General features: G+C 41.4%; 1 protein-coding gene across 1 annotated transcript in view; it reads left to right on the top strand.

The window, feature by feature from the left end:
• BRWD3 (bromodomain and WD repeat domain containing 3) overlaps nt 1-18,549 on the top strand; it is a 50,103-nt gene extending 31,554 nt beyond the window's left edge. The window contains exons 22-40 of the mRNA XM_082289393.1: nt 804-880; nt 1,503-1,680; nt 2,453-2,569; nt 3,043-3,150; nt 4,204-4,328; nt 4,532-4,614; nt 5,044-5,155; nt 5,580-5,641; nt 5,727-5,882; nt 6,572-6,692; nt 7,190-7,315; nt 7,399-7,480; nt 8,023-8,079; nt 8,405-8,545; nt 8,763-8,915; nt 9,754-9,917; nt 10,430-10,527; nt 10,965-11,123; nt 12,304-18,549. Of these exons, the coding sequence (XP_082145519.1) occupies nt 804-880; nt 1,503-1,680; nt 2,453-2,569; nt 3,043-3,150; nt 4,204-4,328; nt 4,532-4,614; nt 5,044-5,155; nt 5,580-5,641; nt 5,727-5,882; nt 6,572-6,692; nt 7,190-7,315; nt 7,399-7,480; nt 8,023-8,079; nt 8,405-8,545; nt 8,763-8,915; nt 9,754-9,917; nt 10,430-10,527; nt 10,965-11,123; nt 12,304-13,091 (2,907 nt within the window). The 3' untranslated portion in view covers nt 13,092-18,549. The remainder of the gene's footprint in view (nt 1-803; nt 881-1,502; nt 1,681-2,452; nt 2,570-3,042; nt 3,151-4,203; nt 4,329-4,531; nt 4,615-5,043; nt 5,156-5,579; nt 5,642-5,726; nt 5,883-6,571; nt 6,693-7,189; nt 7,316-7,398; nt 7,481-8,022; nt 8,080-8,404; nt 8,546-8,762; nt 8,916-9,753; nt 9,918-10,429; nt 10,528-10,964; nt 11,124-12,303) is intronic.
• Nucleotides 18,550-18,813: the final 264 nt, after the last annotated feature.

The raw sequence follows: 18,813 nt of genomic DNA on the forward strand, positions 1-18,813 counted from the left end.
GGGTGGGGTTGTTGGGGTGTCCGTGCAGGGCCAGGAGCTGGATTCTGATCCTTGTGGGTCCCTTCAACTCAGGATATTCTGTGATTCTCCATGTGGGAAGAAACACTCAGGTCATTGAGTCCAGATCTGGGATTTGTGGTGTTCCTGTGGCATGTTGGTCTTGGAAAGTGAAGGATCATTTACCTGAATGCCAGGACAGTGTTCAAAAGTAGCTTAAAACAGCTCCTGTATTTTTGGAAACCTGAAACATTCTCAAGTAAATTTAACTGGGTTGTGTTAAACCACTTGCTATTTTGGGATTTCATACAGCGCATGGATTCTAGGTCAGCACTTTGATTTCATTTTGCAGTGCTTTGATTTCATCTACATCTGTAGACTGCTGTTGAAAGAGATTGAGTATTGGTATTAATCATTGATTTTGGCAAGGGAAGAACTTAAAATATACCAGATTAAATATAACTTGTTCTCCTTAAGGAGGAGACTGAACATTGTTGCTTTGTAAATGCATTGGAAGTACAGAACAGCTCAAAAAGCTGGGCCCTGAGCATTAAACTTATTAATCAAACATTTAAATAAGAATTCATTCTATAGTTCTGATATAATTAAAATTCACATTTGTTTCTATAGGAGCTATATAAGGATATATTATAATATTAATTAAGGAAGAAACTGTGGACTTATTTATTTAAAGCTAAACCAGCCCTTAAATACAGAGCTTTCCTCAGGTGACACAACTCACTTGCAAACAGAGCTGATACATTTTACCCTTGGCCCCAAAGTGAATCCTGGTGTTTTCACTACAGGAAGATGAGACTGTTGGCACAAGTGATGCATCCATGGATGATCCTGTGGCAGCCTGGCAGAGTGAAAGCAGTTCCAGGTACCTCCACTGGGCTCTGAATTGGTAACACTGCTTTATTGTGGGATTGAAGTAAGACAGTTGATATTGAGATACTCAGACTTCATTTTGAAGACTGATTTTTAACCAGTTCTTCATGAACCATTTTATATTGTGATTTTTTTTCTGTTCTTTTTATTTTCAAAGTCAAAAACAATTTTGAAAGACCATTTATAAAAAAATGTTGTCTTTAATTAAGAGCTACTTGAAAAAAATCAATGCCAGTTTGCCATATAAATCCTGTACGTGTGTTATTTGGCATTAAAGAAGTCAGAACTGGATTTCTAGGGAAGTGCTCTAGTTCTTCAAATGTTTTATGCATTTTTTGCTGCCAGTTCTTATGGAGTCAGTCTTTGAATCAGTGAGATGAGAATTGATACCAGCCATAGATGTAGTTTTACTGTGAGTTTCAACTTGATAAAATAATTTACTGAAATCACCAATCAGAGAGCACTTGGTTTCCTTTAAATTCACACAATAACAAAATTTTGTGCTAATCCTGAGCAGAACCAGGAGAGCAAGTTGAATGTTTGGACTTTCCAATCCACTGTGAGAAAACTGAAGTTTTCTGTTCTCTTTCTTACAACATTTTTATTATCTACAGTGATTCATCAAGTGAATATTCAGACTGGACAGCAGATGCTGGGATTAATCTGCAGCCTCCAAAGAGACAAACCAGGCAGGCAGCTCGGAAAATCTGTAGTAGTTCTGAAGATGAAAATACGAAGGGAACAAAAGGGCTGGAGCCAAAGCGAAGGAAACTTAAACAGCCAAGGAAAAAGGTCAGCAAGTGTAATTCCTAGTGTCTTTTTTACTTTATGAATATGAATTTAGGATTTAGTGGTTGTTTTCAAAGTAAAATTTTTCATAAATGGGTATAGAGTAAAAAAAAAAAATTATAGAGAGCACAGTAATTGTGGTACCAGTGGTACCAAGAAATTTTATTGTTTGTTTAATTGTGCTTCCATGCTTCCCACAGGTGATTCTCCATTACAAATGCCATTTTTTCCTCCCAGATTTATGTTCTTCGCTACAGTCAGGTTTACTCCAGGGTGGTTTTGTTGTAAAATTATAATGCATCTGTATTTTATTGGCATGGTCAGATTTCTTTTTCCTGTTTGTTTTTTTTAAAGATATTTAGAATATTTATAAAAATACAATTTATTTCTTTATTATCATAGAACCACGGACTGGGTTGGAGGGCTCTTAAAGATCATCTCATCCCACCCTCCTGCCATGGGCATTTTAATGATTTATGAATGTTTTAAGGCATTTTAATGCTTTATGAAGGTTTTAATTTTCAATTATATTTATAACAAACCTGTCTTATTCTCTACTATTTAGTGGAGATTTTGGGAAGGATGACACTCCACAATTTGCTTTTCCTTGTATCTTATCTGCAGTACCTGCTGCATGATGAGTTTTCCATGTGTTCTGCCGTAGTAATTAACTGTATTCTGAATATTGGATTTTGATTGCATTCTAAATATAATGCAATATATTTAACTTCTGTATGTAACTTACCTGTATTAACTCCTGATGTGCTGTGTTTAGAAAGCCAGTGGGCTGCTGTCCCTGGAAGGGGAGCCCAGTGAGGAGTGGCTGGCTCCACAGTGGATCCTGGACACCATTCCCCGCCGCTCGCCCTTCGTCCCCCAGATGGGAGATGAGGTACTGCCCTCAGCAATTCCCACATTCCCAGGGAATCCTCAGCTCAGCTTGCTTAGGACTGTTCTACCCAGCAATATTTGCAGGGAATTGTGCTCAGGACAGGCCGAGTTTTGATAACTTTGGTAATTCCCAGACAGTTTGTTGTTAACAGATCCACGTCCTGCGTCCCTTTTTCTGCTCGGGTAACTTGGGATTAGCAGGAAGAATTGGTTGTGCATCTTCACCTGCACGTATCTTAATGATCTCAGTTTTAAAGCACAGAGCAGGTGCCAGTTTGGGGGCTGATATAAATATTTTTAACTGGAATAGTAGTTTATGATGAAATGAATCAGTGTGCAATGTGTTCTGAAAGGGATAAAACCTGGTATAGAATGAACAGGAAGAGCACTATCAGTAAAATAGTTTTCTCTATTTTTCTCTTTTCATTTTCTCTTTTTTTCTCTCTTAATTTTCTCTTTTTTTTCTCTTTTAAGATCATTTACTTTAGGCAAGGCCATGAAGCTTATGTGAGGGCAGTGAGGAAAGCCAAAATTTACAGCATTAACATGCAAAAACAACCATGGAACAAAATGGAACTCAGGGTAAGTTCAAGAAATACTTCAAAGAGCTGAATGTCTCTGTAATGTTAAACTGACGTGAAAAACCAGCATGAAAAATGTAAAGAAAGCATTACTTCAAAATGTTAATATCAAAGTTTTAATTTTAAATATTAAAGTTAGTTTTTATTAGCACAAAGTCTTTACATCTATTCACTTCCTGGTTTTGGACTTGATTCTCAGGGGTCTCTTTCAACACAAATTATTTTCTTAAACACTGAATTCATTCAGAAGCCAGCACTGCCGAGCTGGTTGTGGTTCTCTCAGCACTCTACAGTGACCTGAGCATTTGGGTTCTGTTTCTTGTTTTTAATGTTGTGGTAAGAAGTAAGAAATCATGGTGTAAACACCTAAATGTGTGCAGGAGTTCTCTTAAATGCTGGATCTTGCTTTGCATGAGTTCCCGATACTTAATCCACAGGGTTGACAGATTTTTTCCTGCTTTCCTCGGATTTCATATCAAGAGAAAAGCCCATATATGTCCTCATATTCACTGAACCATGCCAGTGGTTCTATTAATGAAAATAATTACTTTACTGGGAAAACACCCAGTTACCAGTCCCAGGGATTCAGTGATTCCAGCTGCAATTTTCCAAGGCATCATCAGTTTGTGAGGAAAAGGAAATAGCTCTTCACTTAGGATGGGCTTTGACAGCACATGAACATAAAGGCTATTGTGGAATTTCTGTTTTCAGAGGAAGAATTTCCTTTTTCCCCCTGTGCAAGGGTGAGGGGTCCTGGGGTAGGTCAGGGAGAACCTTTGGTGTGCTTAGAACTGGGTTTGTTCCCTTAGAATTTTCTTAAATAAGTTGTGGGAATCATGTTCACATACCTACCAAGGGAATGAGCTTCTTCATTTTTCTTTTTGAGGTGACAGTGATTGATTTTAGTATTTGAAAAAGAAAAATTAATGGGTGAAATTGCCTGTGCTGTCGAGTGGAAATATATTTGGAGTTTATTAATATGTTTCACTTTAAAATTGATATTTTTGTTGTTGGCAAGTTAAAATAATGCTGTTCCATGCTTCTTGCTAACTAGGAACAAGAATTTGTGAAGACTGTAGGAATTAAATATGAAGTTGGGCCTCCCACACTCTGCTGCTTGAAGCTTGCATTCCTGGATCCAATCACAGGCAAAATGACAGGAGAATCCTTTTCCATAAAGTAAGTCACTGGAATGCTGATGACATTCTTCAAGAGCTTTCCGTGCTGTGTAGAAGCTTCCCCCTCCTCCTTTCTTATTTCCTGTGCAAGGCATGATGATGGCAGTAATGATTATCCCAAATGCTTGGAATCTGAGGACTGTGTAGTTCATCTAGAACTGTATTTCTGGGTAATAATAATTTTTTTGGTCTTATTTCCTGAAGGTACCACGATATGCCAGATGTTATTGATTTCCTTGTGCTGCATCAGTTTTATAATGAAGCCAAAGAGAGGAACTGGCAAATAGGTGAGTATTTTTTCCCCATTTCCATGTGTTTTGCACCAGTTCTGCAGCTGTTTAATGGGATACAGTGTCTTTATTACGTGACAGTAAGGACTATACACACGTGATATTGTAAAGATTATTGGAAACCTTAATTTGATGTTTGCTGCAATTCCTGTAGCAAAAAACAAAAAGAGAAATGAGAGAAACTGTTGCAAGGGCTGTGATAGCGGGAGAATCTCCTGATCTGTTGGGATCTGAGGCATGAGGCAGCTGTGAGTAATTCCCAGAGATGTGCAAGTCCTGCCCTGAGGGGAAGGGCTCAACTCCTGTAGTGCAAAATGTAAGGATGGAATTAGGGCATTCACAAAAGATGGAGTTGATTCTCTAAAAGGAAATATTTAGCAATTTTTGATGTTGTTCTTTTGCTGAATGCAATGTCTGCCCTTCCAGGGGATAGATTTCGCAGTATAATTGATGATGCCTGGTGGTTTGGGACTGTGGAGAGTCAGCAGCCTTTCCAGGCAGAATATCCTGATAGTTCCTTCCAGTGCTACAGTGTCCAGTGAGTATTTCCATGTCCTGGGGCTCCTACACAACTCAGAGAACTTGAAAAATAGGATCAAGAACCTCAAGAACTAGAATCCCTTTTTCCATTTAAATACATACCCAGACACTTTATTTACTTATTTAATTTAATATTCACTTATTGTACTTTTTATTTGTTACTTACTTTTTATTTATTTTAGAATATTTAGAATATTTACTTAATTTTAATACTTACTTATTTAATTTTTGAATTTATTCCTAAAGCAACACTTCTGGTGTAAACAATAGTGCAGTGACTCTATAGGAGATACAAGAGAATAATAGGGAGTTGGAATGGCTTATTCCTAACAGGAGTGACCTTTTGGGTCAAATCTGGTAAAGAAAAGGTGTATCTTTATATTCAGCTCTAACATGTGTATTTGCATGTATTTTTTTAATAGCTGGGACAACAATGAAAGAGAGAGGATGAGTCCATGGGACATGGAACCGATCCCAGAAGGAAGTAAGTGTGTGTGGGATTCCTGTCCCTGTACAAAGCAAACAGCTTTGGGGCCCTGGATTTACTCTCTGGAATTGTTCCTCTCCAGCTGCGTATCCGGAGGAGGTCGGTGCTGGAGTTCCTGTGACCCCAGAGGAGCTGACAGCTCTTCTCTACAAACCCCAGGAAGGAGAATGGGGGGCCCATTCCAGAGATGAAGAATGTGAACGAGTAATCCGAGGGATTGAGCAGCTTCTTTCCCTTGGTATGTCTGGAGAGAAAAGGGGAAAGGATTAAGAATATCAGGGTGGTGGCACAGGATTGAAGAGTAGATGGGATGGAGTGCTGGAATTTGGTGGGGAGTATTTGAAGTATGCTCAACTAAATTACTGAAAAGAGCCTTTTAAATTTCATATTTCAGTTTCCAAGCTATATTTCCTTTTTTTCTGGGGCTTCACCTGATTTCTTCCAATGGGGCTTTAACACATATCTAAGTGTTAAAGAACAAAACATTGAACTAAACCCCTCAAAACCAACAAATGAATCCTCACTAAATACCCTCACCTCCAAATTCATTGTAACTGGTTTGAAGCCATTTAAGAGCACACTGTAATTTAAATTCTGCCTCTGTTCACACCCAGGACATGTCTGTGTTCTTACTTTATGTTGCCTGTTGTAGTATTCCTGTTGTAAGTGCATATGCCACGTTCCTTTCAGTCAGATTTGGCTGCTGGCGCACAAATCTCAGATGTGATACTTAAACCAAAAGTGCTTTTTCGAGAGTAGGAATAGATGACACAAGAGGAAGAACCCTGCCCTGTGGGTAATGGCATTCTCAGCTGTAGATATGTGTTGCTTTTGCTAAATTCTTAGAAACCCCAGAAACCATTAAAAGGAATATTGGTATAACATCCCTTGGAGGCATCTAAATTACTGTGGTCTTTTGTCTTGCAGACATTTCTAATCCCTTTGCTGTTCCAGTGGACCTTAGTGCCTATCCCATGTATTGCACTGTCGTTGCTTATCCAACTGACCTCACCACGATCAGGAGGAGGCTTGAAAACCGGTTTTATAGGTGAGTTTGGGTTTGTAGCTGATATTTATTACAGCCTCATGGAGGACAGTGTGGAGCTGAATGCTGTGTAAACTGCATAACATCAGATTGGCCTTGGGCAAAGTGAGTCTTCCTGAGCAATGAATTCTTCTGGCCACGTTGTTAAGGCAAAAGCTGCCATAGCTGGATCTGGAGTGTTGGTTTAACACCCTGAGCCTTGCTCTGTGTTGGAGGCAGAGCATGTTTGCTTTGTTTCCATCCCTCCTGCCTTTGAACAGGGGCTTTGCTTGTGTTGCAGTTGCCAGAATAATGCTGGAAAACTGGAAATCTCATTTTTTCCAGTTAATTTGGGAATAAATAATGTCCTGCTCTTCTTTTCCCCTCTGAGGACCACCTGTTTCTCCATGATCTGAATTCCTAATTCCTTTTTTTTAACCAAAGAATCCTACTGAATGTGGAAGAAAAATAACATACACCTTCCTCTCCATGCCACTCCTTTCATTTTGTGTATTTTTCAGGAGAATCTCTGCCCTGATGTGGGAGGTAAGATACATTGAACACAATGCCAGGACTTTCAATGAGCCAGACAGCCCCATAGTCAAAGCAGCCAAAATTGTGACAGACGTCCTGCTCCGCTTCATTGGGTGAGTTTGGACCTCACAGACCCCACAGCTCCAATTCCTGAGATCCTTCATTGTGTACCTTGGTTTTTGTCACTGTCCTGCAGAGATCAGAGCTGTACTGATATATTAGAAATCTACAACAAGGTGAAAGCAGAAGACCTGAGCAGTACTGATGAGGAAGAGGAGGTAAGATCATTTCCTTTCCCTTTAAAATTCAGCACATGAAAGAAATTTTGCTTTTTGTCGAGTCTTTATTTAATTGCATGGAGTTTTGGAGATGAGGCTGTTTAGGCTCACCTGGGACAATAAGCTCCCTGAAGTAAAAATGCTTCTCGGAACTGCCTGTCTTTAGTCTTCTCTCAGCACATGATGTTTTGTTGGAAGGATGAGTAATGAGGGGAACTGGGAAGTGGAGCTGTTACTCAGTCGGAAGGACAACAGCTCTCCATTGTCAGCCAGGCAGCAGAGCTGTTTCCTTATGTAATTCTGTGTCATTTCCCATCAGTTGATCCCTGGAATGAAATGTCAGGTAGAATCCAGGTTATATATCACTGCCTTGAGCTGTTTCTCTCTCCTTACACCTTCTCCCCTTCAGTGCAGTTTGAAATGTGCTTTAGTTCCTGTTGCCAAGTGCCCTGTGGTTGTTGTTGGCTGGGTTTTAACCCTTTTTTCCGTGGCTGAGGGTGCATCCAGACCTGCCTGTGTGTGATCATTCCCTTTGCCTTTAGGTGGCAGAAGTAGATGTGGATTCAGACGCTCCAGGCACTTCCTCTGGGAAAAGACGAGTGAGTCAACTTTCTGCTTTGGTCATTTTTTTAAAAACCTTATTTTAAAAAAATATCTCCAGCAGTCAGGTTTCAATGCAGCTAATCAAAGTAGCAAGGCTGGAGCTGAAATATGGCAGCTTCTCATGTGTCTGAGTGTTATATATGACAAAAAAGGCAAATTTGTCTAATTTGCACATTGCTGTGCCATCAGCTCTGCTTTCATCTTCCTGGATTTCTGTTTTTAATTGGGGAATGCTTTGAATCAGAGCACTGGGAAATTAATAGGAGCTTCAAGTGAACAATGTGAATTCTAATAAAATTTGCAATACCTGTTTCCCTGCAGGTGAGACGAAGAGTGAAGAGGCAGCCCATGAAAGCCAGTGCTGATGCTTGGAAGGAGCAGTGCCAGCAGCTCTTAAACCTGATTTATGAACGAGAGGACTCAGAGCCTTTCAGGCAGCCTGTTGATCTCTTCTCTTACCCTGTAAGTGCAGCTTCCACATCCAGAATTGTTCCTCCTTTGGCAGGGCATCAATGCTGGGCATGGCTTTGTCCTCTCCCTTTATGAGCTGATGTTTTCAGGGAATTATTGCAACAACTCTCAAAGTAAAATAATGACTTGAGCCACTGGATGAACACTGAGGTGATTTTAGTGCTGCAGGATTTGAGAGCTTTGATTTTTTTCTTGTGTGTTCTCACAGGATTATCGAGATATTGTAGACACTCCCATGGACTTCAGCACTGTGAAAGAAACCTTGGAAGCAGGAAACTACACCAGTCCTTTGGAATTCTACAAAGATATTCGCTTAATATTCTGCAACTCTAAAGCTTACACTCCTAATAAAAAGTCTCGTGTAAGTAATAAATTTTAAAGCCTTTTTTTTAGAAAGACCTTGGCCCTACATGAATAAAACACATGAAATGAGGTCTGAAGAGCAAAGCGCTGCTTGGTGTAATAAAAATAACCAGGGTACACCAACTCTGTGGTTATAAACTTGCTTTGTTCTGCTGTCCCAGATCACTTGTAACATCCATTTTCATATGGGATGATGGTCACTGTTGTAGCTGTTCTTTGCAATGTTTGTAACAGAAAACTGGGCACCAGTTGCTTTTACTTTTTTCAATAATCTGTCCCTGGAAACAAGGAATATAACTTGATAACTACACATATTGTGGATGAGGCTACACAGAGGCAAGGCCTAGAAAGAGGATAGGAAAGTGGTTTAAAGATTTTGGCATCTGGTTTACAGAAATTCGGAACGAGGACATTTTGGGTTGCTTCTCTGTACAGCTCTGTAGGGGTGGTGTAAGGACAGTTCACCAGGGATTTAGTGCAAAAACAAAGGTGAGGAGGCATGAAATCCAGTTGTTTTTCCCTTGGTATTCAAGTTATCTTAAGGCCTGCTTCCATGCTTTATGGGGATTGACAAAGTATTCCAGTAATCCAGATAGCCATTTTCCTTCAACTCTGGAAATATTTTGTACTGTTATTAAATCCTTTTATGAAAAGACTTTCTGTTGCAAGAATACACATAGCCCATGCAAGGAAATAATCTGTAAGGAACCTCATAGTGGAACATCACCGTGAATTTTTTCTTTGTGCTACAAAGTCTGGACATCTTTGTGATGGTTTTTTGGTTGCTCTTCAAGTTACTCAACTCCAATAAGCCTGATCATTTTTCCTCACTGCAGATTTACAGCATGACCCTTCGACTCTCTGCCTTATTTGAGAATCACATGAAAAACATCATCTCTGAGTACAAGTCAGCAGTGCAATGTCAGAAGAGGAAAAGGCCTCGGTACCGAAAGCGGCTGAGGAGCAGCAGCAGTTCCCCTTCAACCAGCAGAGCATCCAGGTAAAACAGGGATGGTGAGCCTGGCTGGCAGTGCCATTCCAGAAGACAGTGGGAGATGTGCTTTTGGGAATAACCAGCAACAGTGTTGCTCATTTCCACATGAAGTTGCTCTTTTGGGAGATAAAATCATGCTCAGTTTGTAGTTTGTAATTCTGGTAAGTGAAAGATGATGTGGTTACAAGTGTTCCCTCTGGAGGAAATGAAAGATCAGCTGTCTCTTTACCTTTTAACTGTTGAAAGAAGTTGTGTAACACTTCCCTATGTTCGTCTGATACATTATTTAAGTAAACTGACTGTTGGTTTTAAAAAGGGAGATAAAATCTTGTCCCTGCAAACTCCTGTACCTGTAGCAAACAGCAGCATGGTGTAACTGTTCTTAGTGTTATCACACATGGGAAAAAGAGATCATTTGTGTGATGCAAAAATCAAGGCACTTTGCAGGAGAAATCAGTTTTGTATTTGAGTCTTTGGTGCTAACAGATTTATCTCTTCGGGGTATTCTGTGTTTGCAGCCCAAAAGGGAAACAGAAGCAAATGAAGATTCAACCTAAACCCAACCAAAATACCTCACTGCCCCTGACCAGGACTAACTCTTCAGTCTCATCTCATGGTGAGGAGAAATCCAGCCTTTCTCTTACAGCAACTTGTCTGTGCAGGTTGAGTCTGATCCTCATGAGACACCCACCTGTTGAAGGAGCAAGGTCCTGGAAATGTGGTGTTTGTAGGTTGTTTTAGCTGAGTTTGGCTGTTGGAAAGTTCTGGGTAAGGATCAGGGAATTGGGAACTGGGTCTGGCCATGTTAAGAATCAGTCCAGTGACAAAAGCCCAGACTTCTGTGTATGGGCTTCTTTCCTACAGCAGTTATGGATAAATTAATCCTACTTGGGACTACATTCAGGAGGAATTTGTCTTTCCATGGCTGCAGAGCAGCTTGGTGAGATTACCCTGACTTGGGCTGTTAATTCAGGGGGTACAAAACCTCCCCAGACACAGCCCTGTAAATAGAGCAATAAATCAGCCTGTCCCCTTGTGGTGTCCTGTCTGCAGTTTCAGATACAGCAGAAGAACCTCTGGGTTCAGCCACTGGTGAAGAGCTGGAGGGTCAACCATCTTCATCAGGCTCAAATGCACAGAGCCGGAGTGGAAATGCTATAGATCCAGGGAAAAGCAGACCAGTCAGGAGCAAATCTACACCAGTGAAACAAGGTGAGAATAACAGTCTGTTCTTTGACTGACTGGTTTCACTAGAGATGAAAGATTTTGCTTCTGTCTGATGTTTATGGAATTATTGCCTGAGTGTAGCATTATATGTATCCCCAAACCATACCCAAAAATTGAATTTAATTTACACCTTACAGTTCTGTGGTGTCTTGTCTGAGGTGTGGAATGCAGATGATTCCATGTGCAGTTTAGTGAAGTCCTTTAAAATCTCTCCAGATGGAAAACTTAATTGCTCTTAAGCTCCTACAGTTCTATCAGGAGTTACAAAAAGCAAACAAACCAAGAGAATCCCCACCCCAAAACCTTCGCCTTAAACCAAAGATGAAAAAAAGTTTACAAAACCATTTAAATATTTTTCTCACACACAAGACAAAGTAGGTGTGATTAGAAGGGAAACACTGCAGGTGTGGTAATCTCTGGGACAAGTTACTCAGAGTTTCCACCAAGGTGAGCACTGAGTGGGCATTTCCTGAACGCTGCAGCCTTTCCCAAGTCCACACTCCTTTGCTGTAGCAGTACTGGATGCTGTAGGTGAGCTTTTCCTGTCCTATTTTAAAGAAGATATTTAATCTTGTCAGATTCATAACCCCGAAAATATGGAGGATTTTGGGTCCCAAGCCAGCAAGATAATTTAATTTTCACTTAAGGTGTTCAGCAATCCCAGTGAGCTTTCTTGGGTCATTTACTCTGTTGAGTTAGGCTTTCCATTAATATTCTCTGGACTAAGCCTTTGGAGAACGTGCATTTGATAGGGAATAAATGCTGCTTGCAGAATGTTATTTTTGTGTATATATAGGTTTGAAATGGATTTTAGAGTTTCTCCTGCCTTGGCACCTCAGGTAGGATTCATCTGAGTTTTAGATGTTTGTGTCCCACCAGGTCACTCCGGGCTTCTGTTATTGCCTCGATCTTCACTGAACTCTTACTCAGAAGAGTTTGCAGTCATTGTTTCCAGAGAAAAACTGTTTACTAGATAAAATTTCCCCTTAGAGCACCTGCTTGTGTCCACAGCATGTAAAGGGGGAGTACCTCCAAGCTGGATCAGCCCTGAGCACACCTCAGAGGCAGCTGAGGAGAATCCCAAAGGCAACTGAGGCAAACCCCGCTTTCTGTGTCCTGTTTGGCTCTGGTGTGATGCTGATGGGTTTATTCTGTGTTTGCTTAGATCACTCTCCTGATGGGCCACTCACCAACGGGGATGGCAGAGAACCCCGGGCAGGAGTGAAGAGGAAGCTGCTGAGCGCCTCAGAAGAGGACGAGCACTTGGAGGAGGCGGAGGAAGAGGAAAAGAAGAAGAGAGAAGTAAAGGAAAAGTCTGGTTTGTCTTCATCAGAAAGTGGGGAATCGGGATCCAGCTCCAGCTCTGAAAGCAGAAGTGGCTCTGATTCCGACTCGGAATCAACCTCCAGGACAGACCAGGATTACATCGATGGCGACCACGACTACAGCAAAGTTGTGCAATCCAAAAAACCCAAACGGAAAATCAAACGGAAACTCACCGGGGGCAAACGGAATTGGCAGGGCCGAGGGACAGGGAGGAGGGGCAGGTGGGGCAGGTGGGGCAGGTGGAGCAGAGGGGGAAGAGGGGGCAGAGGTGGAAGAGGCTGCGGCAGAGGAAGGGGCGGCGGCCGGGGAGGAAGGAGAGGCCGAGGAGGCCGAGGGGCCTCGCGAGGAGCCACCAGAGCGAAACGCGCCCGGCTCGCTGACGATGAGTTTGAAAACCTCTTTGGGGGACAGTTTGGGGAGAGCGTGTTCGGAGGGAGATTCAGCCGCCCCCCTCGGATCAAAACCAGGAACGAGGGCAGGAGAACTGTCCTGTACAACGACGACTCCGACAATGACAATTTTGTGCACACCGAGGATCCTTTGAACCTTGGTACTTCCAGGTCAGGCAGGGTGCGGAAAATGACAGAAAAAGCCAGGGTCAGCCATCTCATGGGATGGAATTATTGACAGATGGAAAACTTTGGAACAATTTTAAAAGAACTTCAATGGCCTTCTACTGCAGGGATTTTACCAGAAATTCTACCAAGCAAGTTGTGCGGGGACTCCACTCACGTTTCACAGTGGTGCTTTTCCATCCTGTCAGTTTGTGTTTGTTTTAAAGCTTCAGATCTCCACACTTCATTGGTCAAAACAAGCCTTAGTCATTAGGCCTTAAATTACAGAAATTCTTCCCCACACACTACGAGTTCATCACATGACAGAGGCTTCCAGCTTCTCAGTAAGAACATGACATTTTCGAGTCACGCTTATGACTTCCCTCCCTCGTTTTGTTTTTGTATTATAGAAATAGCACCTTCTTACAGAGTTTTTATGTGGTTTCTGCCATAAATCCTTAGACACAGTAATAATTATAACTTTTGCACAATACACCAATCCTAAAGGCAGCTATAAAATGTTTACAGTTTCTATATCGTAAGAAGGATCTGGATTATTTTAATCTTCCCAGGCCAAACGTTGATGGAATTGTGCTGAACTGAAGTATGTCCATACTACAGTTTTGGGGGTCCTGATGTGCTTTCTATCGGTTCTTTATTTGTGTAAAAAAGTGACAAAGGGTTGGTGCCTTGTAAATATGTAGCAAACCTTTGATGTGGTGTGTCCTATGTGTGCATTAACTTTATTAAAAAGAGAATACTTGAGAAGTATGAATATCTAGACAAAAGGTGCCAAATGCAAAAGTTACTTGCATCTATTTTCTTTTTGTCCTCTCATATTTTTATAGTATTAATTGAGATTGTGCAGCTAAAGGGGTGACTTCAACATTTGAAAGGTTCCTCCTCTTCAAAGCATGATTTTTAATTGTAGCTCAGCTACCTCTTATTTACAACTACTGGAAACTGAAAAGAAAATAGATGCTGTTATTCAGAGCGTGGTGAAGAAGAGGCGAGAAGGAGCGTAGAGGGGTGGAAGTTGTGAGTAGCTGTATTTTCCTTGTATTGCCACCATGAAATCAAATGCAGTGGTTCTGAGAGTTCTCAGCAGCAGATGTTTGGGGCAGGTGGGGATTTGGTTGTGCAGAGGGGCTGGCTGGCTCCCACTGCCCCGTGCTCCGTGGAAATGTGGTTTGGGCCCTTCAGCCCCTTGGAGGTGCCGAGGGAGCTGTTGCTCTCCAGACTGACTCTTGTGTCTCAAGCTTCCAGAAGAGAATTCCTGTTGCACTGTGCTCTTGTTGTCCTGGGAAATGCTGACTTGAAATCCTCTGGCAGTGGTAGTGCAGTTGGTGAGGAGATCCCTGCTCATGCTCCTCGGTGACCTCGGCATTGGCGTGGGCTGAGCTGGAGGTGAGCGGCCTCTTCCTTCCTTCCTGGGCTCTGGCTGGAATATATGTGGGATTCTGATTTTCTCCCGTTGTCTGACAGTGCAGAGTCAGGTCACAGAGAGAACAAGTCAAAAGAAACTACAAAGTTCCAGTGGAGTTTCTCAAGGTTTTTAGGTTTTTTTTAAGCTTTCATCCAATATTCTGAAGTTCTTCTGTGCACAGCTTGGTCAATAATTCTGGAAAACCTCAGGCAGCAAAGAGTGACCCATGTACTTTCTCAGATGCAGAAGGAATTTGATTTTTGACTTTCTATATTAAGCACTAGCTATTTTATCTTGCTTTCCAAAAAAATCCTAGTTAGATGCAAAAATGACTTGAAAATAAAAAAAGCAGAGGTTTAGTTTTGTGATGGAGGAGAGTATATCCTAAATTGCTCATTAATATGAGTTTATGGTACAGTACAAAACCCACACTTTTAATTTTGTAAGGAATGTTTGGAATCTGCCGTAATCCATTGCTAGACTTGATTTGGTTTTTGATGGGGGGGCGGGGGAACCAAGTGCAGAGGCTCTCCTAGTTCTGTGTCGGGCTTTAAAGTATAAAAACCTGTCCTATCATCTCTCTCATATATCTGTATATATATACACACATTTATATTTATAAGAGACGTATTATTTGTTTGACTGATTGGTCTTTTTACATATGGTAACCAGGAATAGCATGTATGCATCAGTCCATAGTTGGAGTCATATCCCTTAGATCAGTCCTGTGAGCTAATGTAAACACTATGGGTTCTGTCCTAAAGCCTGAAAAGCTTGAAATGCAAAAGAAATGCTTTTCCCTCTATTTCTGACTGGCCGAAAATCCACTTATTCCTTATTTATTTTGTGTAGGGGTCGGGGAGAGAGAAACCACAGGGATTCCAGAGAAATCATTTTATAAGTTGGTGTATTTTAACAGCAATTAGAGTAAGATTAAATATGTTCTTAACTGTATCTTTTCTCTGTACTGTGAAGATACCAGTGAAGCATCACTTTGCTGTGGCGTAAGTATTACTGTGTCCCATGACTATGAGCTAGAGCAGGGGGTGCTGGGACAGCAGAATTTAGTGTAAAAATTGAAAAAAAAAAAAGCTTTTTTTTTGTGCATGAGAACCTTTTATAAGCATGACAAATAACTTGGGTTTAGAGATGTTCTTTTTGCTTGTGTCTGGATTCTTTCTCTGAGTTGAGCAGTTGATTTCTCATAGTTCTGTGGAATAATGACACTTTTGTAGGAACTTGGATGCTCTCGAATCCCAAATCCTATCAGGGGCCACTTATGAGTGTGGTAAACTTAGGATGAGCCCACCAGGTGCAGCAGAAGCAGGATTTAAAGTGAGTTAAACCATCCAAAAGTCTCCCTGCTCCAGACCCTGCCGAGCTCCGGGCAGGCTGCAGCATCAGGAATGTGCTGTCTTTCCTTGCACTCACAACAAAAAACTCCAGACTCTGCCTAAGGAATGGGATTTAAGGTCTGATTTTGAGTGGGATTCCTGGGGGTGAGCAGGCAGGCCAGGGGCTCTTCTGTTCCTGTAGATACTTGGGCATTGGTGCCTCTGTTCCTTCGAGATGTCCTGCTGGCAGGATCCCGATCCCGAGCTGCTGGGGCACTTCGGGGCACTGGGGGACGCCTTGGAAAAGGCCTCATGCCCACACACCCCATCCTCCACAGGGACAGGGCTGAAATCTTGTGTCTTTGCTCTCAGCTTCTCCCAGCCCCAAACCACTGTCCCTGTATTGCTCCCCTCTCTCTCCAGACCAGGGCATGGATGACAAGGCTTATTTGGCAGTAGTGATGTGCTGGTGGATACTTGGATACTAGGGAAAATTTTTCCATGGAAAGAGTGGTCAGGCATTGGGAGAGGCTGCCCAGAGAGGTGGCAGAGTCACCATCCAAGAACTGAGAACATGTAGCCCTTGGTGGTTCAGTGGCCATGGTGGGATTTGGTTGAAGGTTGGACTTTATGATCATGGAGGCTTTTCAGACCTTAGTGATTCTGTGATTCAGCCCAAACTTCACCTGCTTTTTATTTTCTCCATCACTTTTTATTTTTCTCTTTGCCATGCCCCACCTTTCTCCTGTAGTTTCCTTTTATAGGCTATTTATTTATTCTCTTGGAAACTTCAGATCTCATGATGAATTTTATTTCAGCTGGCCTGCCAGGCTGTAAGGTTAAATCCAAACCTTTGTGTTGGTGCTTGAACTTGGATGGATTTGGGCAGTTTTATTCCTCCTCCTCCTTTCCATCACTCCTTTCTCCATCAGCCAAGCAGAGGCCACCCCCTAATCCCAACCACCCCCACCCTGCAGACAAAAAAACTATAAAGAATTGTGGAGAAATAATTCATGGAGGATTTTTGGCTGCTTCAAATTCTGCATCCTGTTTGCGTAGTGTCATTTTCCTGGAATGTTTTCCTTAATGTCCATCAGCTGCTCCTCCTGTGGGGTAGCAGAAGAACTGAGTAGTTCAGAGAGCATGGAAAAGAGCTGGCACTGGGGGTGTGGCATAGAGTTTTTAATTAATTTAAAAAATTAAAATACTTGGAGGTTCTCTTGACTCCCAAAAGCAAGATGACCCTTGCCAAGCATTTGGAAAAGCTGCTCCTGGGTATCTCGGGAATGTTCCTGTGCTCCAAATCACAGAATATTAACATGAGAAAATCAGTTTGAATCACAAATTTTTGATAAGAACTTGATTAATTCCATCTTTGAGTGGTGAACACCAGGGAAAAGTGAACAGCTGTAGGTTTAAGGATGTCGTGTCCTGATCTGGAGCGTCCCGTCATGGATCTCATGGGTTAAAAATGTCTTTGTGTGTTTACATGTCTTAATTTTATCTTATTTAAAAACCATCCTGCAGAGTTTTATAAAATGCTGATGTTTTCCTGAAGGAGCAGTTAACCCTCCAAGGCTAACTCTATATTTAGTAGGTAGGGAGCTGTTGTTGTGTTCTTACAATGTGTATTATAGCAAATCCCTGCGCATGAGCGACAGAGACTTTTCAACTCTTTAGTATATCCGAGGTTTACACATGGTAAAAAAACTCCTTTATGTACAGTAAGTAACAGCCTGCAAAATTTAGCCTAAAAACTTGTCTTTTTTTAGTCTTAGAAATGCAAAGACCTGTTGGAAGCTTGTACATTTTTACTACGTCCTGTTTGGCCCACAGCGAACTCACACAACTGTGCTACGAATCCCTGAAAAATTTCGATTTCCAGTGGGAATTGCTGTCACAGCCTTAACTCTAGTGTTCTAAAAATGGTGCTGAAATACATTTCTGTGCGTGGATGTGGGTACCTGATCCGAGTCTGTGAGACTTCCAAGGCAAACCAAGCACTTGGAATTACTACTCCTGGTAGTAACTGCAGCCACACTGGAGAGCTGGCAAATGTGTAAATAGTTGGGAGCTAATTCCACCAGTGGGCAGTTAGGAGCAGTTCCTCGGTTTGGGGGTTTTCATTGGCAAGCAGTGTGGATCTTCCTGGGTTTTGGGTCTGTGAGGAGCCATTTGGGGGGGTGGGGGGTGAAATCCTGCCGGAGTATTTGCAGGTAAAATCCAAATCTGCCATTTCTCTTCCTAAAATTCCTCCTCAGAGTGGTGGCTGCTTGGGTGTGTTCAGAACTCAACGTCTGAGGATTATTTTTCTGTAGAAATATTAATTCAGGCTCTTCATTCCTCCATGAGTCATTAGAGCAGATTTCATGTAGAAATACCACTTGATGTTGGAGCAAAATTCACGTGATTTAGGCTCTCCAAGTCGTGTTCTGGGTTTAAAATACTCCAAAAATGCACAAAACTATTTAGAATTATGTCTACTTTCTATATTAATTTTTTTTCAGGTGATATTTATGCCCATATCTTCACATCTGCTATCTCAGGTCCCTTTAATGAATACTTCAGGGATTTTGATGCCACGTGTTGGCAGACCAAATGTAATATTTATATGCAATGAGCTGTTAGTTTTTTGTATTGTACAAATGTAAATTTGTAAAGATTTTTTTCTAGAGTTTTTTTGAAGTCACTGATGTAATCTAGGATGTTTCATTTTCCAGCTGTGGGATTGTCTTAATAAAAAAAAAAAAAAATAAAAAGAGAAACTCTTACTTTGGTTTTGCGTTGCTTACTGAGTAGCTGAGACATCAAAACATTTTTTAAAAGTAGGTAAAATGGAGGTTTTAATGTAAAAAGAAAATTGTTTTTTAGTTCAACTGGATGATTTTATATTTTAATGGAAAGGTTTAGAAACTGGATATAGAAACTTTATTTATGAAGTGGGCAGAGAAGCTGAAGATCTCAAGCAGGATGGGATGAAGGCCCTCACCCCAATCACCATTCGATCTGGCTCCAAAGTACCATTTTTCTGGGAA

The sequence above is a fragment of the Coloeus monedula genome, assembly GCF_965178545.1.
Source record: "Coloeus monedula genome assembly, chromosome: 12".
Lineage (NCBI taxonomy): Eukaryota > Metazoa > Chordata > Aves > Passeriformes > Corvidae > Coloeus > Coloeus monedula.